The following is a 26,448-nucleotide window of genomic DNA, read 5'->3' as shown; positions in this document are numbered from 1 at the left end:
TAGTGAGATTTATGTAAATTGCCCTTTTTTCTTTACCTGATTGATAAAATGACCCTCTATTTATCTACAAGAGTTGAAAAGACCCCCCCCCCCACACACACACACCAACCCAACCCACCATTCCGGCGTATTGAAATGATGCATTATTTATTAAACGTCAAGGGTATATATGCATCATTTTTAATAAGAAGTGTATCCGCACTAAATCGCAAAGTTGAGGTAATATATTTGCCTCTTTTCCCATATAATTTTTTTTGAATATTGTTTTTTTAAAAAAAAAAATTGCACCGGCAGAGTTAATGCGTATCTCAAAATCATATTGACTCAAGTCCTTACAACTCTATCCATTAAGACAGAGTCCATTGGTTTTTGTCTTCCGAGATACTATATTCTGACAATATTATCAAGTTCGTTAATTTTGCCCTTATAATCGACTTCATCAATTTTTCTTTTTGGGTCAGTATTTGCCCTGTTTTTAGTAGTGCACCTTTCCTTATTGTTTTCTCACAAATGATGCTATTATAGTGATAATATAAAGTATGGTTTACATGTTAAATACTTTTGCTATAAAGTTTCAACTAGTTAGACAAATGATAGTTATAACGATCCTAAGTTAAAACACATGAGTGGCACTCCTATGACTTTATTCACACATTGTGCTACTTTATTTGTACATGATTTTTGTACGTGCAAAAATAGATCTAAAATTTAACAAATTAATGAGTTTAACTCTTGTACTCATTATGTTGTTAAAACTATTGGTTCAGATTTGATATTTATCAAGGTTTTAATAAGTCTAATATATATAATATATATGAAGCTACAGAGAAAAGGCTATATCCACCTTTGTGTACGTGAAGAGTGATGTACATATATAGTCTTGGTGTTGTATTGTTAGAAATAACATGACTTTTTGATCATGCCTTTCCTTTAAAAATAGCCCATGTCATAAAGTTTTAAATTTCACTGATAATTTCACATGTGAATTTTGAAACTCAAAGTAATTACTTTTTAATTGCATGATCGGAATAAAAAAAGCAATTATTTGTGAATTTTATCCGCCGTATTACATGCCTCTGAGTACATGATCGAAACTGGCCCAATGAGGAACAAAATGTAGTGAACTGGGCCAAAATGTAGTGAACTGGGCCAAACTGTTACTACCTGACAAGAAACTAAGGAAATTAATGGACCCAAGACCAGAGGGACTACGACACAATAACAACATATCCGATGTACTCCAAAAGTGGAGTATGTGAAGGGTAGTGTGAAAGTCGGGTCTTACCACAAGTGGAATCTAGAGAGAGATAGTGCAGACAGCGATTTAAAACTACTTTCACTAGTAATACAGCTTTGAGTTTTTGATAAGGATGGATTCAGAATTTGAAGTCAAAGGCGTAAAATCAGAGTAAATCTCACTATTCCTTTGTAACAGAACAACATTTTAATTCACACTGTAAATTAGTCTAAATTGTTCAAACATAACCAATCAAGCTAAGATACAGAAATGAAAGTGGTATTATTGACATTGAGTGTGTGTACTTCAAGTACCAAGTGAACAAGTACTCAACATGACTTAAAAAAAAAGTGAAACATTGAACATACAACTTGTGAACTTATTCAGGTTCCCAACATCATCATAGTAAAAACACAAGACATCGAAATTCGATACAAATACAACACATTATGATTAAAAAAGTAGAGTTTATAGCACAGCGGAAGTTTTCTTGTATTAGTCCTTCAGCATTTGCAACTTGAAACCATTCCAATTATTTTCGATCATCTTCACATTGTAGGCTTCACAGTAAGACGAGAGGCGACCTTCTGACCACAAGACTTGTCAGCCTGCAAATGTATCCAAGCAAAAAGATTGGTTTTTGTTTTACCGAACTTAAAAGTAGGATAAAAGAATCATGGAAAAGAAGGGAAAAAACTCAAACCTGAGACAAGTATGATATCCATATACTGCGGATCTCATGAGTGACTCGTGGATCGGATAAAGACTCAACCCATTTGCTGATGTATCTGTCTTGCCTGAAATAACAAGGATAATACTCAATTATCATCACGTGTTTAAGGAGGGGGGAAAATTGGAGAGAATGATATGATCAAAGAACTAAATTACCTGTCAGGTTCCCAGGATCTGTATCTCTCCCCTGCCTGCTTGAAGTTGTTCTCTTTCTGAATGACACACTAAAAACCCAACAATATATATATGTAAGTGAAAATTAAACTCATTTATCAATCATCCAGACGAAAAATAAGAAAGATTGGCCTCACCATTTCACGCCTTCCATTCAAGACACAAGAAGGAATTGGGTACTGCTCAGCAGGACGACAAGAATCAAACCTTGACGGCAAATAATCCACCTGGAACATTTAGTTATACATCAGGAGAATGAAAAAAATATATGTCTGAACAAAGGCAACATAAGGAAATACAAATAAACACCGATTGATGAGTGCATAATACCTCTTCATCGCGATGCATGAAGTTCATGGCACCATCGCGGTGATTGTTGTGATGAGCACATTTGGGAGCATTAACTGGGAGCTGCATATAGTTTGGCCCAATACGGTGTCTCTGAGTATCAGCATACGCGAATATCCTAGTCTGGAGAAGCTTATCCTCAGAATAGTAAATACCAGGGACAATATGTCCAGGATTAAACGCGAGCTGTTCATTCTCAGCAAAGAAGTTATCAATGTTTCTATTCAACACCAATCGACCAACTGGCATCAAAGGCAAGATATCCTCAGGCCATGTCTTGGTTACATCAAGAGGGTCAAAATCGAATTTGTCTACATCCTCAGGGTCCATAATTTGGATGAAAAGTTTCCACTCAGGATAGTTTCCAGCAGCAATTGAATCGTAGAGATCCTTGGTCGCGTGGCTATGACAGGTGCCTCCGACCCTAATAGCTTCTTCCTCTGACATGCTTTTGACACCACAAGTTGGCTTCCAGTGGAACTTCACATAATGTGCTTTCCCAGCTTTGTTGATCAATTGATACGCGTGAACACCAAAACCTTCCATGTGTCTGTAATTTATCGGGAGACAAACATCATCGTAGAAGAAGGCGAATGTATGCAAACTCTCAGGAAGGAAAGAGAAGAAATCAAGGATCCTCCAGTTTTCCTGAATGTGTGACTTTGGATTTGGTTTCAATGCACGAATCGTGTCAGGGAACGACTTTGCATCACGATTAAAGAAGACAGGGACATTGTTTCCAACCAGATCAAAGTTACCCTGAGGCATTAATTCAAGACATTACAATCAAACAAACAAAATCAAAGATAGCAGTAAGTTTATCTTCTGTTCAGGTAACAAGGAATTACCTCTCTGGTGTAAAATTTGACAGCAAAACCCCGAATATCCCTAATGGATTCGGGGCTTCCACGTTCATGGACAACAGTAGAGAAACGGACAATAACAGGTGTTTGAGCACCAGGAGCTCGGAGAAAATCAGCACAGGTAAGATGAGAAATATCATGAGTGACTTCAAAGAATCCCTTAGCACTAGCACCTCTAGCATGAACAACACGCTCAGGTATCTTCTCGCGATCAAAAGTCGCAAGCTTCTCTATTAGATGATAATCCTCAAGAAGAACAGGCCCTGCCAAAAATATAATGATTACGTAATCGAATAATGTTAAAAAATCCCATACAAGAAAGTCTTGATCAAAAAAAAAAAATACCTCTAGGTCCAACAGTTAAGGAAGATACATTGTTGTACACAGGACCACCAGCATTTGTTGTCAAGAAAGGGGCATCGTATGCGCTTGAAGGGCGATACTGCATCACAATATTAATTAATTGACTCGCAATCATATCCAACTTAAATACATATACACTTAATATGCAATTGATCTCAGATCAAAAGTTTATGAGTTCCTACAACGATGTCAAACTAGTATACCAAGTTAAATACAGGATTTGAGTAATTTAAAATTACTGAGATCACGTGAATCCATAGCTATAAGGCTAGATCCACCTTATAATAAACAACCAAATATACAAAAATGCTTTGTCAATTCCCAAGCATAAACGACAAATCCATTTTATATGAAACAGATCTGAAGTTTATAGGTTCCTACGGCGATCTCAAGTTAGTACACAATAATAACCGAGTTCATAGTTAAATATATTTAGTAGAAAAGCTCACCTTTTATGTATGCTAACTGAACGTCGATAGATCGAATATTGGCTTTTTCAAAAGAGATATAATTTACTTATAAGGAAAATGGAGATTTCAGCAAAGCTTACAGCCCAAATCCTCCATTTGTTCCGAGTAAATCATCGACACAAGCTAGATCCAAAAGCTTAAAGTTATCATGTCCTTGTCTATTGGCGTCTATCAGGGGAAAAAATAAGTTTTTCTACATTGTTTTCTTCAAAAGCTCCGATCGCCGGCGACGATCGCCGAGATTCCGGCATATACACACTTTTTTTAGTTTTTTTTAAAAAAAAATATTATCTATTATTAAAAGGGCGTTAGAACACGTGACAATTTTTTTTCTCGTTTAAAATCTTGTGTTTTCTCTCAGAAATACTCATAACTTTTTTTGTCTTTATTTTCAATTACAAAATATTTATTTTGCAGAATCTTTTTTCAGAGTTTTAAGTTCTTAATCTGGTGAAAATGATACGTAAATAATTTGTGTCAAAATTATGAGTAAATATAACTTAAATCATTATTTAAATGACTTTTTCAAAGTTGTCCACTTGTGATCTGAAAGTTATTATTTGCAAATTGAAATTTGATCTTCGTTTGATCAGTTGATCATTCTCACCCATAAAACTTAAAGTTGTACTCAACATTCAAATTCATGTTCAAACACAATTTCTTTCGTATGGCTTGTACTTCATTTATTTTCCTTGAAATCAGTGACGGACTCAATAATTTTATGATGGGGATTTAAAAAAAATTAAACACGCTAATCAAAAAAAAATGTGCTTATTCGAATCCGTGAGCTGAAACAAGCTAAAGCGAAATATTGAACCACATTTGCCACTGAGCTAGTCCTTTGGCTTATGCTCAGGGGTTCAATGTTAAATATATACATATAAATTAAAAATTTTATCTTATATATACAGTGTAATTTTTTTAACGAAGAAAGTTCGGATAACCTCCTCAACTACACATGGGTCCACCCCTGTTTGAAACTCCAAGTATCGTTCATGCTATGCATGAGGGATTATTTTAAACATATCTATAACTATATCGAGGGTACTTATTGAGTTCGAACTTTCAGTGAGAATTATTTTTGAAAAAATATTTTTTTTCTACTTTTATCTATTTTATACGATACAAATCTTAATCAAAGTACCTTAATAATATTACCAATCAAATAGCACAAGAACTAAGAAAAAAAATATTGATATACCTTAGAGAGATCCATAATGATGGAAATGAAAGGAGAATTGAAGAGAGAGCCTTTTGATCAGTATACAGTTTTTGTTTGGTGTGTTGATAGTGGAAAAGAGCAACTTATTTATAACCTGTGGAGGGCACATATGTCAAATTATAATACACATAAAAATCTCATAATGTTGGTAATGAAATTCTATCTTATATTATTTTAAGTTGTATTTATCATTAATATAACAATAATAACAAATTCAGAGTATTTTTATAAGGGGAATTTGAAGAGAAAGTGTATTTACGCAAATTTTATTCCTAATCTTGAGAGATTAGAAAAATTATTTCTGATAAACTCTCGACTCAAAAATAATGTTTTACAAAACAAGTTTGAAAAAGATACAAGAATAAAAAAAAACTGAGATAAAAATATTTTTTAAAAAAGAAAAATATTGATAACAAAAATAATAAAAATAACCAATGTAAGATAACCAATAGAACAATTACATACTATTGCAGAATGAAGTAATGGTCTAATAATAATAATGTTGAAAAGGATAAAAGAAAGCAAATAAAGTGTTCTAAACTAGAACCATACCATAAAAAAACGCTCAACTTTCTATTAACCTTTCTACGGTCATAATCTTCGAGATCCATTGCAAATTGTTAATGTAAATAAAATTACATTATCTAGTCCCCAAGCAATGGCAAAATCAAATATTTTCACCAGAAAACTCAAAATATAAAAAAATAAATACATGAATAAATCAATCACATTCGACATTATATAAAAAATACTATATATTCATGAACTTTTATAATAAAAAAATATAATTTATTAATAAAAGATGTTCGACTAAACACCTACGCTATAGCCCATCCTTGAGCTAAAGGATATTGTAAATTTCTTTGAAAACTCAAATATATAATCTTGAAAAATCAAATTGGTGCTTTTAATATATAATATAAGTAATAATTTTTGAATAAATAAATCAATAATTATACTGTTCAAATGGATAAGATTTAGTGCATAATAGCTGTAATATGATAAAAATGAAAGCACTATATATGTTGCATTTTTTCATATTCACTGTATTTCTTGATCCAAATAAAATAATACTTCAGAAAAAAGAAACTTTAGTCAATTATGGCGACCAGCATCAACATCTAGCTAATTAACTGTATATGATACTTTTAGTTACTTATTTTTTTTGTTATGATGACAATTAATGGTAATTTATTTAGGAGCTTCTAGGTTAAAAACAATAATGTGCAATCTGTTTTTCTTTTTATGAAAAATAAATAAACTAAGTAACGTTTAGCCAACTATTGTAGTATTTTGAAATTTACAAATATTAGGACGACCATGAATAAGTTTTAGGTTTAGTGAAAAATTAAAATAGTAAAATGTATATTTCAAGTAATTATTTTTAAAATTTTAGCTTTCTCTCACAGATCATATCAACTTTCATAATTATTTTCTGGTGAAAATATCTAATCTATGAAGAAATTCACAATATTTTTTTCAACTTCAACAATTCAATTTTGAAAATTGTCCACACATGAACGTCATCTTTGATTTTTCTAGAAAGTATATAATTTTTATATGGGACAAAATTATTTTTCCCGAAGTTTGGTTTAAAAATCAAATTCCCCTCCCAACTTTCAACAATAATTATTTTTCCCCTTTATCCTAATTAATTTTTCAAAATGCCTATTTTACTCTTTGTATTATCAACCTTTGTCTTTTTTTTTTACTTCTTTAAAATCATGTTTTTTTTTAATTCTAGGTAACAAATTTTCTATTAAAAACAAAAATTATTTTTTCTATTCGAAAAAGCTAAACTAAAAAAAATCTTAATTGAATATATAAATTATTGACGTTCTATAATGAAATAAATGAGTAGAGTAAAAAGTGAATATTTTAATAATAATCAAAACTCTAATGTATATTATTTATCTTTCTTAATATAAGTGTTTATAGATTTTTATTTCAGCACATTAAAATTATAAGTAGCACAATTTTTTTATCAGTTTGTAATTAAAATTTATGTTATTATTTATGATTATTATTTTAATATTACATGCATTTAATATGTATATGTATATAAATGCATGTTTCAATTCTCTCTTATTCTTAAATGTCTGAATAGATAAACGATTTTTGTTTGTCAATAATGAAGTACTTTTTAAATTAAAAAATAAAAAATTTCTTACAATACAAATAGATAATCTTTTAATTTTTTAGAGGATATACCTTTATTTTTATTAATATTTTTGTATTATTTTTGAAATATATTTAAAAGTTATTATATCACCTATTATTTTTATTTGTATAAATAGTTGATGAAAAATAGAAAATCAAGGGCAAAATAGATATTTCATGGGATAAGAGGGGGGGGTTAATTATTGTTGAAAATCGGAGGGAGAGTTTGATTTTTAAACCAAACTTCGGGGGAAAAAATGATTTTTACCCATTTTTATATAGTTAAAGTGCGCGCTAACACGTCTAGCTAATTAACTATATATTGATATTTTTAGTTACTTGATTTTTCTTTTATATATATAATGCCATTAATGTACAATTTTATTTTATTTTTATGAAAAAAATAATAAGCAACGTTTAGCCATATTATTGTAGTATTTTGAAATTTACAAATATTTGGACTAGGGCGGTTCAAAATCGAACCATAACCGATAAGCCAACTGCAAAATTGACTTATTGGTATTGGATTATCGAATAAACGGTTGGGGAACGGATTAAAATTTCATAATTAATGGCTTATTGGTGTGGGGGCGGATTATTCAATTTCCTTATCAGGTAAACCGTTAACCCGTTAAGAATTACCATACTTACAGTTTTATTTTAGGTATATTAGCCTTATTTAATACTTTATCATAATATATAAGAGTAATTATATATTTTTCCTTTGTTAGTCCTCCTAAAGGCTAAATTCATAAAGTCAGAAAAACTTATTTACTTTTCTATAATTATATATTTTGCCTTAAAGAATAGAGAGTAAGTCACCAAACTCAAAAAAACACTAAAGTTTAAAAGAGGTAAAGGCATAAAGAAGCCCTTGGCTCACGGCTTTTAAAATAGTGAAAATAAGTCATTTTTTTTGTAAGGTGCGTTCATCGGAAAAAAGGTACCATAGAGATTAGAGATTAATTGATACACCGTCCGATAACCATCCGATTATTGCTAATCTGTTACCAAACCAATCGGTATCTTATAGATGGGCTAGCGGATTAGTAAATTTAAAAATCGATATCCGATAGACCAAACTGTTAAGTCAAATTATCCGCCCGATAAGCAACCCTAATTAGGACTAGCGTGAAGTTTTAGGTTTAGTGAAAAATTAAATTGGAATATATATTTCAAGTAAATTTTTTTAAAACTTTAGCTTCCGCTCTCAAATCATCAACTTTCATAATTATTTTTTTGGGTAAAAAAGTCTTATTTTTAAAGAAATTCACAATATCTTTTTTCGACTTCAACTATTCACATTTTTGAAAAATTTCCACGCATGAACGCCGTTTTTTATTTTTCTAGAAAGCATATAATTCAGAGTAAAAGTGCTAACACGTCTAAAAGATATATTAACAGATTTTCACATTTTATCCTCGAATTTGTGCGCAAATTTGATCATTTCTAATTTAGTTAATCTTATATGATTGCATATCTATTTTAACATTATGCATTTGTATGCAACATTCATCTTGTGAATATATTGAACTTGAATATCAGATAATTTTATATTATTCTTTTCAACAAAATAAACTGTTAAGGATATTTTTACGGATTTTCCGAACTATTGAATGCACACTGGTGATAATATATTTTATTACTATATATTATTATTGTAACGACCATACTATATATAGCACTAATAATTCATATCGAACCTTACCACTCATCTGTCTTCGAAGAAAATATTTGATTTATGAAGTGGTCCTTTTGGCATTGCATGCCCTTTCTTGTTTTTATTAGAATATCTCGGTTTTAGTATCGATGAAAGAACGTAGAAAAATATAGTTAATGTAAATTACATAATTCAATGAATTATTGCAACTTTTTATGTAAGTTACGTTTAAAGTCATTCCGGCATCGCGTCTTACACAATCACATTATGAACACAAAACGAACTGTTTTTTGGCCTTAGAAAAAAATTTAGAAATAAAAACTCATTCAATTACCAAAAGGACCTCACAAATTAAACCCATTACTTTTCAACATTATCCCGAAATGTTTGGCTTTCTAATTTTATTAGCAGAAACGAATTCAAAATTTTATAAATATTTAATTTTAATTAAAATTATTGAATTTTATTGAATTCATACCGACTATCAGTTGAAAAAAGGTTGCCTGCATGACAGTTTTTGGAGTTTCTTTTTTTTCAAGTCTTTAGAAAAATGAAATTTCACTGATTCAATTAGCAAAATGACAATCCAAACCCACTACTGTTCAACGTGATTTGGCAGTACTGTTTGCCTTTCCAAATCCATGGCAGATTTATAATTTTAAATTTATGATTTTTTAAAAAATTATTAAATTTTAAATAAATTATTTATATATATTAAATAAAATTTTAAATTAAATATAATTTTTTTATTAAAGCTACTAAGTTTTGTCGATCACATGATCAGTACTCAAGTTTCAACATTTAATTTGTCCCTATTTATCAATTTAAAAAAGATAGTCTGGCCAACTTTATGAAAAAGCTGAAATTAAAAGTATCTATTTAATTTTTTTAAAGAGTTAAATAATGTTTTGATTAAGAACAAATTATCATTATAATACAATTAGCAGAATTTTTTTTCAAATTAATTAATTAAACATAAATTAAATAAGAAAAAAAATAGATGAAGGACCTCATACTTTCCTCCCTCACTTATGCAAGAGGTTTAGGTTTAAAGTCATCTCTCGAAGCATCGCCCTTACAAATAAATCGATTATAATTAAATTTAACTATAATCGGAAATCAATATAGAGCAAAAAATTAATAAAAGAAGGTCATTTTGTCCTCTTTGCTTTATGCTTTTATCCTTGACGTTAAGAGTAAAAAAGGAAAAGAGAAAATTACTTTTTTTCTTTTTCTTTAACCATCAAAAGTATCAACTATATTTCTTTAGTTATCATGGAAGCTAAAAATTTTATAATGACGATTTTAAATAATAGTAATTAGATTTTAAATTTTAAATTTATATATAACACAAAAACATTATATAAATAAAATTTATTAAATTCGTCCAAACTCACGTGCGAACTATTAACTCCTCCCAAATTACCGCCCTAATCGTGTTAATTTGCAATAGGAGAATCCTTAAAGAAACGAAAGATAACTATAACGGAATACATGATATCTTTTTTTCTTTCTTAAAAGTCTACAACTTTGACTCTGAGAAATAATGTATCATATTATATTATTATAAACGGAGCTAAAATATCAATTATGAATAATTCTCAAAGGCGAGGGGCTTCAAAAGTGAATGCGACTGGCCTTAGAGGAGAGGGGAGGCAACTTGAAATTCTAGGCAAAGTGCTTTTTTTGTAAATAGGCTTTTTTATAGGATAGGATTTTGATTCCGATGAATGATCATTAATTTTTATTTATATTATAAATTTATATTTAAAATTTTATTTAATATATATAAATATTTTATTGTGAATTCAATAATTAATATAATTAAATTAAGAATTCATAAATAATAAATTTCAAATTCTGACTTCGTGTATTATACATACATATATTCATACATTATGTCAGCTATGTGTGGTGAATTATATCAGGTCCATCCTGACGGTGGATCCGACAATTTCTTCTTTTTTATTTAATAATTGTGGTGTTTGGAATTTTATGCATATTTTGATTAATTTTTCGTGATATTTGTCATCTTTAATAAACAACAAATATCAGATATTTTTATCCACTAAAATTAAAATAGATAGGAAGAAATCATATAATATTTTGTCTATTTTTAGAAATTAAATCTGAGACTTCGTGATTGCCCATTGTCCAATTCAATTCATTGACTAATAGGTTATACCTTTTAGTACAGAATCAGAATCAGGCGAATTCAAAATTTATGCTCTATTAATATAATATTTAAACATTTTTAGTATTATTATATTTTGAAGTTATAGGTGTTCATAAAAAAAAATTGTTGCAATTTCCAGGATATTTTTTTTATAAATTTAGTTTTTATGTTAAAACTACGGTATCAATACTTTGCATCAGCCTCAGACAACAATAGAGACCCATCACTTTATTTGGATAGAAACTCATGACTCCAACAAAATCGAATATGAATAATTTTTTATTATTATTATTTCATGCATTAAATTTCTTAAGATATTTTTGTATTATTTTATAATATTTTATTTTAGCAACCATTTGTGACTCCATAAATTGATGACCCACCAAAAGAAACATGTCGTGTGGTAGTAGCAAGTTCTTGATGTCCCAGCAAGCTGTAATTGTCCAAAATTAAAAGTCTTAATTGAAAAACGACAAAGAAAAGAATACAGTCGTTCTATTATTAATTATATTATATTAATAATAATTATGTTAGGATATCTCACAAAGAAAATGGTGGAGAGGAAAATCTTTTAATTATTAATTTAATTTATGTTATGATAATTGTCAAAACAATTGTGGAGGAAAAAAAAAAAGCTAGTGCAGAATATATAATATTTCAAAAATTTAAAGGTAACTCACTTGTATTTACCAAAATGTATATAAGCATTAAGTATTTGTATATAACGTAGAAAAATAATATGGGAGGTGGGAGCGGTGCAGGGACGGAGCCAGCTTTGGCCTAGAAATTCCGTTTGAATCTTTTTCGTCGAAAATTTATATTATTTATATATAATTAAAATTATTTTTTTATATATATATATAATAAATATTAAATCTTTCAATTAATTTATCAATTTATTTTTTTATATTTTAAATCTATTTAGTGAAATTTTTTGATTCCGCTCTAAGGCCAAGGATAATGAATTGTTGACTAATTAAATTGTGTTTCAACGTCATGTCACGTCGAATAAATTACCTCTCGTGTACGACACTACGAATGGAATTACTTAAATTTATCTAAAATATAACAGTAAAATTATAAGAAAAATATTGCATTAAAATAATTACAATTTACCCCATATAAGCCACTAAACATTATCCACCAAGGTGATTTTATTTCTTTTGAACGTGAGTTGAACATATACACTTTAAATGTTCAAAATAAAATTTTACATATTTTAAAAATCACGTAAAAAATACTATAAATAATAATAATATAATTAAATAATTTAAAATATTCAATAACATAAAAAAAATTGCGATAAAAAATAACTTATTTAACTCTCAAAATTCAAACATAAAAAAAATCATAACAAGATTTAAAGGATTTATCTCTTTTATTTTCATTTTATCCTATGACTCATCTATGTCCTACCTATATAAAGACACGATGCAAACATCATTATGTTTTCCACAATATATTTTGTAAATCATCTTTATTCGAAAATCAAATTCATATTATATTGCATCCATTTTGTAAGGGAAATTAAAATCTCGTGATATTCTTCCTTCAATTTTTATATTTTTATCAAACTATAAAAAATAGAATTTAAATTTTATATACTGTCAACACAATATACCGTCAACCCAAACTATTTTTTTTATATTATTAAATCATTTATATGATTTCTATATAATGTGCTTTCTTAAAATATGAATTTTAAAACTTTAAAAAATAAGATAAATTATCTGTTATAAAATAAAATTAATCTAATAATACAAAATAATTTAAATTGACAGTTTATATATATTACCTAAACTCTAAAGGATATCCTTTTGTTTATCCCTTATAATAATTGAAGGTACAAATGTTAAAAGCATAAGTTGACTGTCCACCCAAATGTGTCCCAATCTCGTAACAATAAAACAAGAAAATACAGACAAATCAAAAGTGAAAATTAGTAACTTTAATACGTAACTAGAAAGGGTAAAAATGTAAAAAAAATAATTAATACATAATTAAAAAATTAATTTATCCATGGTCCAGTATAAGAGCCCGTTTGGATTGGCTTTAAGTTGGTCAAAACCAACTTAAAACCCCTTTTCAGCTTTTGGACGTGTTTGCCTAATGCTAACTTTAAGCCAGAAAGTTCTTAAAGTCAGTCAAAAAATGAAAAGTTAGGATTCCTAACTTTTTTTTTTCTAAGTGCTTAAAGTCATTTTCTTTGACCATATAAATTACTTTTATATCCCTTATATTTTAACTAAATTCCCAAACTACCCTTTTTATTCTTTTAACCCTAAAATTCACATAATTTTTCTCATTTAAGCACTTTTATCCAAACACTCAACTGCTTATTTATAAAAATAATTTTCAGCACTTTAAAATTCTAAAAGCACTTCATACATAAAAGTTACTTTTTTTAAGCCTATCCAAACGGGCTCTAAGTTGAAAGTTACCAATCACGTGAAAATTGACTACTCAAAAAGAGGACCTTATTATATTAGTGCCCACAAATTATTGTCGTTAATCATATCTTCATTTATCATTAATAATGATGTGAGTTTATTGGTTCCTTGGATTTCCACAAGACATTTTTGGAAATCATGATAAGGATTAAAGAGTTGGTTCGTGTTCGAACATAATACTTCAAAGCTTTTGTATGTCTTTATTACTGGTGTGAATAAGTCGTATATAATTTCGAAGAAAAAGGAAGCAAGTGTACATTAGGTTATATGCAACAAAGAATGTATAAGGATAATATTGTACTTTCATAATCCTCAATCTTTGGCACATTTGAATGAATCAGCGGAAACTCATTTGGTCTGCATGTCTAATGGGGCACATGCTGACTTTTCTATTTATGATATAAGGAGTGCACTCCACTTCATAAAGAGTGAATAAAATTCACTTCATAAAGACTTTTCTTTTTATGATACGGTTTGACTTAGTTCGTTAGTTCGATTTGATTTGACGTTTTAGCTTGTACACCTCTACCTATATCCCTGGAACAACTGTAAAATAAACTCCATTTTAATTTATCCTATTTTGACTTTGATTTGAAAGAGTAAGTTTTCGCCTTTGTTGTTGAAAAGTCAGGACCCATTGGGGAATCTATTCTAGACTCGCCTGCTAGCCCTTCATTGGTCTCTTCCACAGATCGGTGGATATGAAATAGAATGAATTCAAAGAAAAAGTCATCGGTATACTGTGATCCACTTCGACTCGTTCATTACCCAGTGATAAGCTAGAACGCCCATGAATTTATCATCAACTTGATGAAGTAATTTCAAGATATAAGGTTTTCTTATTATAGCGGATTGCTAAAAAGGATTCCTCAGCCTATAATATCATAAGGCGAATCTCATTCTAGGAATTCTCTAAATCTTTACCCCATATAAAAGAGAAAAACTATATTAACGCTTCAACCCAAGAATAGATCTTATGAAAATAAAAGAACGATCGGGATTAATTTCTAATCGTATAGCTTCATAATAATTCTATAAAGTTTTCGTGTAATTTCCTCGGATTGAGCCGACATTCTTTACGATCACTATTCAATTGAAAGAATCTATGTTTTAGAATTGCACGTGAGATTTTCACCTCATCCTTATGTGCTTAATGAAAATAATACATAAAAAAAATGATGAACATTTTCTCATTATGAACTCAGCATGGGATAATGTTTTTACGAGAAATCTCTATCGAACTTTCATGGAAGAGATTCTTTCTTAACATTAATCATATTGGAATTAGATAGAAATAAGAAGATAACACAATTTAATTTTTTTCAAACGCCTTCTAATGTTCAGGAATTAGCTATTTTGAATAGCTTTTGATGGTTATACGAATATTCAAAAGCACGAACAAGATAAATATTTATTATCCCAATCATTCTTTTATATTGTATAATTTTTTTTGTTTTACTTTTTAAGTTATTTTTTTTACTTATTATGAATAGGAGTAGTTAGTTATCTATAATTGTAATGTTGCCTTACATCGGTTGTGATATATAGAATAATTGGTCTTATAATTGTGAACAATATTCACCTTTCATTCTAGTTTTTGTATTGGTTGGATAAAATTTTATCTGCGTGATTGAATGTTTATGTCAAGTCAAAACATAACGTGTTTGTTACATAAGTTTTTAGCACTTGACAATGATTAGTTGACATACATATATTATACCTAACTAAATCACTTAACCATAATGAATTTATATAATTTGATGTAAATATCAAATATGAATACGCATGTACTGTTGAATAATAAATTTATGTAATTTGGCGTAAATATCATACACGGATAAGCATGTACTGATTAACTAAGAACTAAGGTTCATCTAGTTTAATCTCAAGAATTAAATCGTGTGTAAAGATATTTATTAATTTTGCCTTTATTGGTTTGAGGTAAACACAAAAAATTTACCCATCTTATTTCAATGGCATTTTTTTTTTATAAATCGACAAATCTTTAATTCTATCAGTAAATTTTATTTAGACATTCAAATTATAATTTGTTTTAATTAAGCACCTGAACACATGATAATATGTTTAATTATATTAGAGATTTCTGACTCATATTTTGAAAAAGTTTTTCAGTGTGCACAAGCCGACGTCCATAATATAAATAAATTAATCACATAAAATATATTTCATCCTTTAATTATAGACATTAGCAATAATTAAAACATGCAAAAGGTTTTACCTCTTATAGAGGTTAAGGTGTATGATTAAAGAATGTATCATATTTGAAATGATTAACTTCTACTTAATGAGCAATTGAAAACACATGCAATTTTTTAAAAACAAAAACTAAGTTTAGATAAAATATTTTATCATGCGTTTAGATACTCAATAAAAATAAATTCTATAATTTAAATATATAAATAAAATTTAGTGATAAATTTAACCTGACGTCTTTTTCTTTCTATGACAAGGTGGGCACGTGTTAAATTTGTTTGCACAGTTCAATTTGCAAAAATAATTATATATCCCTACCTTACCCCCATATTAGCACATCCCACATTTGACAATTCTATTATAAAATCTCTATCCATAAGTTTTAATTTAATGAAAAAGTCTATAATTCTAGTGGATTTGATATTGCATTTTACATCTCTAATAGCATTGACATGACTTAATATCCTTATAGTGGAAAATTCAGACTTCAAATTGACCATTCAATCTACTTGGTACATGGAACTCCTTTTCACTCCCAACCAATTTAAAATTTAAAATTATGAATTTAATTTTAAAATTTTTATCATAAATTTATTATATTTTAAAAACTATAAATTTATATGTAGTATTTATTACAATTTTGATTATTCTTTTATACATAAATATGCATTTTGTGTTGATATTATTGAATTCGGATGAATAATATGATCGTAATAACTCATAAGCATACATGATAAGTTATCTCGAGATAGAATTATTTTGAGATAAATTATTCCACCATGTATAACGGATATAAATGATGGGATAAATAGTCCCATGATTGTCTAATACCTCCAACCTGTTGAAAAAAAGCACTGATTAATTCCCTTCACATTGTTTGCTATCGACAATCATAATTCTATTATCAAGAATTATCATACCACCATCATAAAGAGTACATCCACTCAGATTGAAAAATCAATCCAAGAATTTTTACTTGAAATCACTTCACAATTTCAAGAATTTCAATTTCGGCTCATGTCGAAAAACTTGCTAATAACTTATGGTGCAACCTTCTTGTTGATTTCTTGAGAGTTCATTAGCCATCGACGTCCTTTCCACCACACACATTGCATCACCTATCAACCAATGCACATTGCAAAATGTGGACACGCTAGAATTATTTCATCCTTTAACATGACAACCTTGGAGAACATTCCATAAGGATACCTATCCCAGTGTACAGTCGAAGTCTTTGCCGAACAGCTTCTTACAATCCTATCTTGTCCGAGTTTACTAGTTGTTGATCAAAATTTCCACTCCACAAAGATTCCAAAATTCCACTAGTCAAATCCCCAATTTTATTTTTATCATTTGACCAGACTTGAATATTTGACCACCTCTTTTGATCCCTCCTTGCGTTAATAGAGAACCACAAAAGTCCCAAAGCTACATCCCCACCGCAATCATACATGTCATAAATCACAACCGTCATAATTCGAGAACTACCGTTGAAGCTTCTTCATCTCTTAACTAATGCATACCAAATTTTGACAACACTTGCTGATAATTTTTCATCAGCTTTGACTTTATTTTCTCACACAACTAGCTCCAAAACTCATTCTCTAACCAAACTTCTCAAATATTGTCCCCACATGCTTAACAGTACTAATAAATGGACAATAGCAAGGAAGAAGTACTGACTAAATTAGTTCCCAGAAAAGAGAGGTAGATCACAATAAATATACTTAAATACCAAGTCTTTCCTTAGCTAAAACCACTTTAGATTGTACTTATTTTTACTATTACCAAATATACAAGTACCCCAAAGCAACTCCACCAAAATAGCAAACTTCACCGAAATCAGACTCCACCAGGATGAAACTTATACTTGAAAACAATAATTCTAATTTAGAAATTTTTCCTGATGTGGAAGATCAGACAAAGTTGCAACCACAAAGCATACTAAAAATTCAAAAGAATTATTCCACACCTAAGGCTCTGATGCCACTTGTTGGGAAAAAGCATCGACTAATTTTCGTCCCTTTCGGACCGCCTTCACGCAAAAAAAAAATTACAGAGAAATTTAAATAGAATAACAACAACACAAAATTTAACGTGAAAATCCAATGCAGAAAAAACCACGGACCACCCAAAAAAATATTTACTATATGAAAAATTGTTACAACCATATAATACACAATATTTTTATCACACACCCAATTTCTAAAATACTACACCGAAGGAGATCCCCAAGAGAAAATTCTATAAACCTCTCCTCTAGTATACAAAGAATTGAATTTTTGGTGATATTGTGTTCATGGTGGAGATGCCTGTTTATAGGTAATTTAGAGTGATGGTTGATGCTTATGAACACATTTATGCCATCATATTTGACAAAATGTGTGAAAATCATTAGCCTTCTTTCTTGACTTCCACCAACCAAATGCCCATAATTTTGATATTTTTTCTTCTTTATTCAAACAAATACAACACAGAATAAAATAGTCCTACATTTTATTCTTGAAATTATTATACTTTATACGTCACACCAAAAGACTCCTTTGTGTATTAATTTCGTGGTGGAATTAAATTGCACCTACAGTAACATGCAGTGGTGGACCTACACTGATGCACGTGGGTTCAATTGAACTCACTTCGTCGAAAATATTTACTTTATATATGTATTAATTCTTTGAAAAATTGTACCATTGTGAAAAAGCGTGGATCAGTTGTTTATGGGTTCAAATTCACCCAACTTATCCGAGTTCAAACCTCAAAGTAGACTGCCATAATTTTGAGTTCTTCTTAGCTTTTTTAAGGTTATGGGTCTATGTACTTTTTCTTTTTAAATTAACTAATAGAAGTAGATCATTATAGTTCTAAACTCTTGGTCAATGGGGAATTAACAATAATAGTAATTTTTAATTTATTAGTTCAATTTTTTTTTTAAGTTTTATATTTGAGAATTATTTAAAATTGTTAATAATTTAGGCTATATATTTATAGTTTTGAGATAGTAATTAGTTTAAATTTTTTATAATATGCAAAGTTGTGTATTATGTTTCCTTTTTATTTACTATACACGAAAAACAGGTGAGTGTATTTTTATTTATTTACTCCATCTGTTTCAAATTGAGTGACATTTTATGACTTGACACGTAGTTTAATATATTAAAAAAAATTGTGAATTTTGTGGTCTAAAATTAAAGTATATCACATGTACTAATTAATCTTATGATTTTGAGCATTACATGAGGAAAATTGAAATTTAAAAATTGTTAAAAAGGAAAGGGACATTCTTTTTAAAACTGACTAAAAAGAAAGTATGTTAAACAAATTAAAACAGAGGGATTATTATTTTACTAAATTATTTTTTAATTTATATATGATTTATCGAAATTTCTATGGTTTAATTGTTATATCTAAGAGTAATAAGTAACATGCTAAATTAGAAATAAGTGGAAATTTTTTTTACTAGATAAAAACTTAATAGAGTATACGTTATGTTAGAAATATCACCTCAAAACAACTTTTTAGGAATATAATAAGAATAAAAAGAAGAAAAAATTATTATTATCGATTGTCATCATGATTCTTTGTAACTTAAACACACTTAAACAAAAGTCTAAATCCGGCACTGATAACATGTCTCAATCACAAAAGGAAATATGTGGTGATAATAAATTCAACTTGAAAATTATTTTTTAGTTGTGAAATTTTCAAGCACATGCATGAGAAGTTATTGGATAGAAGGTGGACCAAATAATTCCATTGCTAAATTGATCCAAATATGTACTTTGGAGTTTAATTGAATGTTTAATATCGAAAAAGAATATATGTGAAAGCAGATAATAATCGGCCTAGGAATTTATATTTACAAGGAATGTCATATATGATATGAGTGTAAAATTTGAACTTATAATCTAAAGTAATTTTTTGAATTTCCTTAGTCATTAGGGTCTTGGGTGGAGATTTTTGCAAAACCTTTATAATGTTTGCCTTTAATCTAGCAATCCATGATGTTTTTGTACTTGAATGTAAAGTCTTGTTCTTCTTCTTCTTCTTTGTCTCTTTCTTTGGAATTATTTATCCTATCCGTTTATTTTAATTGCGTAACAATGTTTAATTTAGCATAAATTTTTAAAAGGAAGAAAAGAATAATCTAAATACGCAAAGAAATTTTTATGGTTATCGAAACATATCGTTAAGATAAAATATAAAATTTAAAGTTACAACTATTTTTAAATATAGAAAACTATCACTCATTTTGAACAAATGATCACTAAAGCTCTTTTTTTAAGGGATATAAGTATCTTATCTTAAAATATAAGAGATACACTTAAAATTGAGTCATATTTTATTATTTTATACAAGTGTTTGATATAGTTTTCTCATTCGTGCCGATATCTATATTGTCTTGATGTTTGATTAAATTCGATTTTATATATTACATGATTCAATATTGAAGAAGATACTCTTAATAGGATATTTTTTATTTTCAGGAATTAAAATGTCGTAACTGCATGCATATATATACTAGAAGCTAAACAATTTTGTCAATTATGGTAAAAATAAATGTGCAAAATATATCTATCTCACGTAAGAAATTCAAACATAATTACTCTCAAATTTTTGGGATGCGACATATCTTTTACGAACATTAATTAACTATATTAATTAAAGGATTGATAATATTATCCTTTACTTTCTTCAAACTTTTCAACAGAAGTAGTCATTAATTGAAATTTAAAAATAATTGAAAAGTCATTAGAGAGAAGGGTAACTTTGAAAAAAATTAATTAATAATCTCTTTGGGATTTAATTTGAAAGATTTATTCATTTTGAATCAAAGAAAAAGTCTTAGAAATTCAATTCTTTTGTACTTGAGGGAGTAATTATTAACTATAATAAAAGTTATGCATAAATTACTACTTCATCGGTCTCAAATTATGAGATGTATTTCTCTTTTATATGTTTGTTAAAAACATATTGATTACAAAGGGATTTTAACTATTATATCCTTATTTATATTTTAAGGTATAATATCTTTTCATTAAATATTTACTTTATTATGTGTCATTACCTTATTATTAAGGAATTTGTAGTCTTGAATAATCAGTACTAAGTAGGTATTTGGTCATGAGATTTCATCTCGTGATATAAAATTATGAGATAAAATCAATGTTTGAACATGCGATTTTACGTTGATTTCATATCATGAGATGAAATCCCAAATATGCCAAAAATCATGATTTGAGAATTTCAAATCATGATATAGGATTTTTCAACTATAAAATTGACCCACAAGCTTATATTTTGTAAAAATAACCCATATTTATTTTTTATATATCTACTAGCCATTTGTTTTATATGTAAATAAAATTTATAATTAATATCATTACTTTTAAAATCGTTTATATCTCATATAACGATTATTCTCTCCAATATAAAATTTATTTTTACTTCATATCAATTCTTAGTTTACCATTTATATTCACCAAATTCATAATTTTTTATCAAATTTATTACTACTTCATTCAAATCAATGTTTAATAATAATAAAAATTTCATCATTATATTGAGTGGAGAAGACTAATCACTATGGTTTGAGACATTAATTGCAAAAATAATTTCCTTAGCTACTAACAGCTTGAACACTACAACTCATGTTCAATTTTATTTTTTTATTGAATTAATTAAGGTTGATCAATAAATATTGTATTTTTTTTAGAATAACTTTGTGATAGTGTATAATGTGATTTTATAAACTTTTGTTATTTGATAAGATTGTATAAATAATTGGGACAATTTTGATAGTTTTACAACTTATGGACTTTTTATGTTTATGAGAAAACATACAACATAAAAAGTCAAAATCGTATGTCCAAACAAAACTTCAACTTCATTTCATAATTTCATACACGATTTCATATCACATGACCAAACGGGTCCTAAGAATAAAATGAAAAAAATTAATTTTAAATTAAATTTTTAAATAATAAATAATTTGAGATAACTATTTTTAAAAATTACAACAAATAATTTGAGATCGATCAAAAGAATACACTTTAACATTTAAAATCAAGATAGATAATTTTTAACTTTTCTTTTGCCCTTGTCAGTCCCATCCTAGAGGACAAGATTTAAAATGACCTTACAGAAAAAAAGTTATAGAATTGGTAAATGATTGAAACAAAAGGCAAACAAATTAGATAAAGGCAAAAAAAAAAAATCAAGTTTAGGACAGAATTTTTGTCTAATATATATACACATAATAGAATAAAAGATTTGAAGTTTATACATTTTTATTAGAAATGTACGATGAAATTGAAGTTTATGTGTTTTTAATAGATGCACATAAAGCTTTGAGATATCACATTTATCTGCATTTAAGACTTTTAATATGAAACATAAATTGTAAATATTTATTAAAATTGCAACAAATAATACATTTGAATACATAATTATAACTATTTAATAAGTTGAAAGCTAATAAATTTAAAATTAAATCATATAAAGTTTAAATTTTGAATCACATTTCTGATTCTTACAATCACGGACCACCTCAAGTTAATCTATAATGATAAATTGATTTATAATTAAATATTTAATAGATATTTTTATGATACTTACAAAGTCGGGCAGGATTAAAAAATATAGAATTCCAATAACTCCTATCACGTTACTTTAAAATATTACTAAATACATGTAGAAGAGAAATAAAATATAGAATTCCAATAACTCCTATCACAATACTTTAAAATATTACTAAATAAATGTAGAAAAGAAATAAAAACTGATGTTTACTTAATATGAATCTAATTTGATTAATTTGAATTTGCATCATAAAAATATAATATGAAGCAAGCTATAATACTGTTTATAAAAGAAAATTTTATTTATATAACTCAAAAGACATATAATTACTAAATTTTTACTATTTGATCGCAATCATTTATGTAAAATGGACGATGTTAAATCAATTGGATATTGATGGCAAACTTTTAGGAAGACTTTGTGGAAGGATGAAGTGGAAAGTGATGTTACATTTTTGGAATCTTATCATTATTTCAAATGTGGTGGACCAACAAATTTAGCAAAACACCATGACAAATAATGAATAATAAGTTCGATTTTGGTGATCATGCTTGGAGGAAAATTAGGTTTCTAGCTAAACTTGGATTTTCTTTTTCTATATATATATATATATATATATTTACACTATACAATAGCTCAACAAAATCTACAATAAATAATGGAGTAATAGGTAATAGGTAGAGTTTATGATTGCTTTTGATAAATCCTTAACTTTTTTAGAACATGATTAAAACAAATGTAAGAGTAAAAATCTATATGATTTCTTTCGATAGACCCTCAATCTTATTAGAACCTGGTTCAAAAAATATGCAAGAGTAAAAATTTAAGATGATGTAAATATTGAAGAAAAAAATAATTGACAGTATGAATATCAAAGATAACCTAAGTAAAAGAAAGTCAATGAATAAAATAGTGCTAGTATATATAATAACGAAAAAGGGCCTAAAATGCATTTGAACTATTGGAAATGATACAAAAATGTCCCTCATCCATCTATTAGGCCTAAAATGTTCTTGACATCCACTTTTAGGTCCAAAAAATGACCTTTTCTTTAATTAAAATTTTGTTAAAGAAGAAGTCATTTTTGAACCTAAAGGTGGATGATAAAGGCATTAATTTTTAGAATTTTGTATGATAATCATCCACCTTTAGGTGCAAAAATTACCTTTTTTAATAAAATTTTAATTAAATAATTTGATTAATTTTTTTAACCATGTGAAATCCATTTATTGATTACAATTTAATTATTTAAAATTAATTATAAATTAAAATTTATTTAACAAAATTTTAATTAAAGAACAACAACAACAACAACAACAACCCAGTGAAATCCCACAACATGAGTGTCACGCCCCGAGAGGGTACCCTAGGCGTGGCCGGCACTCAGAAACCATCTCTGGCCTCTGAGAGAACCACTTGGTCTCATCACTTATTCGTTCATCAGCGGAAGACTTAATAAGAATACTTATATGGGCTCTCCATTAACAACATCTAATGAAAGAAGAAATTTTTTTTTAGAAGAAGTAGTTTCAAAGGAGAACTACTCCAATTACATCATTAAACTCTGTCTATGAAGCCTCTAATACTCTTAGATGGTGCCAATGACATGTCCATGGCTACCTTAAAAGAAATATAATACTCAACAATAATTAAAGAATAAAGAGTTCCTCCGAATACAAGAAAGACTCACCAAATAGCTGAAAAATAATAATCTTCAACGAAACGCCTATTGAGGATCTCTAACACCTATATCTGCATCATAAAACGATGCAGGTCGAATGACGTCAGTACGTGGAATGTACGAGTATGTAAAATGGCAGAAAGGTAAGGACAGATATCAAGAAACTCCTCTCAATAAAACTCAGCTCAGAACTCAACATCATCTCAACATCAATATGTAATGCAAGTTTAAAATATAATAATAAAAATAATAGTAACAAGCAATGCTTACTCAATTGGGAGTTTCTCTAACCGACAACCATCACTTATGAGCTAGCGATGATACAACGAAGCGATGTCGTTGCCACATCCATCCAATACCTTGCTAGGGTGAAAGACATCATCATCTTGGATCCACTCATCAAAGTCCTCTTTTTGGGACTTAAGAGGCATAGCCTCCATCCTACGCTGGCTACGTAGTTCTGGGGTTTGAGTCAATTAAACTCTTACCTAACTCGGTGCTCAATACTACTCCCAAAATATGTGCTCATATTAAACTCATCATCTAGTCTCATTGGACTTTAATTTAAATCATCAAACTCATCTCATTTCATGTTCATCAATCATTATACTTCCAAAAACATCATTTACATCTCATCAAAACATCTTGCTCAAAATATCATTTGCTCAAATTCATTCAAACTCAACTCTTTTGCTCTTTCAAAACTCAATAAAATACATATATAGTATTAATTCATATAACTTTCTTTTTATCAATGAAAATAATAAAAAGCCAACATCTTTACTCAAAACATGTATAAAAATATTCATGAACATCAAATCAATTAGGATTCATGGGAAAGTAGCCATGAATAATAATTCCAATAATATGAGAGATAACAATAGTAATATTAATGTATAAATATATCAAACTCAATAGAAGAAGAATTAATTTATTTAGAATTCAAGATTTGGATAAAACTCAACTATAACTCAATTATAATGAATTTAAATATTGGGCGCATGGACGAACTCAATCCAATGCTATGAAAGCCTTACATACCTTAAATCGGAAGCTTTACTTCGAATTGGAACACTCTTGGACCCCTAGCCTTTTCTTCTCGCCGGTTTGTTTTGTGTACTACCCGGAGTATAAGAATCACCGGAGTAATATTTTTATACTACTAAAACTAAAACTATATTTGAGAAGGAGTAAAGAAGTATATAGAGAGAAGAGTTGCTTAAGAAAGTTTGGTGAATAAAATGAGGAAATAAGGTGGGTATTTATAGGTGTGGAGGAGGGACCTAACAATAAATAAATATAATCATAAATGATGATCTTGAAAATTCAATGAAGAATTTTGATGTCATGGATGATGTCAAATGGTTCTAGATCTTTGTATGGTAGGTGAGATGAAATCTCTTTTAACGGAATATCCGTTTTCGAAGCTGCGTTTGAATAAGATAAATTCTTTATTAGGATTTTGTGTCTTCATAAGAATTGTAGATATAGAAGTCTAGTTTCAGTTAGTTCAAGAATCATCCAATTTGGAGCATTCTACATCGAGATATGAATTTTATTCTACAAATACTCCATTCCGTCACAACACTATGTCTTGCAAAGATCAATTTATTTGATCTACTTAAACTCCGAATCTTAAGATATGTTCTCATGAAAGTTGTAGGTAATGATGTTGTGGTTACTCAGAAATTTGAATCACCTAATTTGGACAATCCTATGAAAAGTTATGACCAAATTACTCTAGGCATGAGAGAACATGATCAAAATACTTTTAGAACATGATCAAAATACTTTAGAACGTGATCAAAATACTTTAGAACATGATCAAAATACTTTTAAAAAAATGATCAAAATACTTTAGGCATGAGAGATCATAATATGATCAAAATACTTTAGGCATGAGAGAACATAATTATGATCAAAATACTTTAGGCATGAGAGATTATAATATAATCAAAATACTTTAGTCATGAAAGAACATAATTATGATCAAAATGCTTTAGGCATGAGAGATCATAATATGATCAAAATACTTTAGTCATGAGAGAAATAATTATGATCAAAATACTTTAGAATATTTTTATGTCTTCATATAAGAACCTTTGATAAATCAATAATT

The 26,448-nt window shown here is 28.2% G+C and overlaps 1 protein-coding gene across 1 annotated transcript; it reads right to left on the bottom strand.

Moving 5' to 3' along the window:
* Window positions 1–1,500: 1,500 nt before the first annotated feature.
* Window positions 1,501–5,496, bottom strand: LOC129881620 (catalase). The gene is made up of 8 exons (XM_055955771.1): window positions 5,389–5,496; window positions 3,700–3,796; window positions 3,340–3,617; window positions 2,474–3,250; window positions 2,281–2,370; window positions 2,126–2,193; window positions 1,941–2,034; window positions 1,501–1,845 (listed from the first exon to the last, which is right to left on the bottom strand). The coding sequence occupies exons 1-8, from the start codon at window positions 5,401–5,403 to the stop codon at window positions 1,786–1,788; spliced, it is 1,479 nt and encodes a 492-aa protein (XP_055811746.1). The 5' UTR covers window positions 5,404–5,496; the 3' UTR covers window positions 1,501–1,785.
* Between the last annotated feature and the right edge of the window lie 20,952 nt (window positions 5,497–26,448).

The sequence above is a fragment of the Solanum dulcamara genome, chromosome 1 (genome assembly GCF_947179165.1).
Source record: "Solanum dulcamara chromosome 1, daSolDulc1.2, whole genome shotgun sequence".
NCBI lineage: Eukaryota > Viridiplantae > Streptophyta > Magnoliopsida > Solanales > Solanaceae > Solanum > Solanum dulcamara.
The sequence above is the reverse complement of the archived record's forward strand: the minus strand, read 5'-3'. Positions and strand labels throughout refer to the sequence as shown.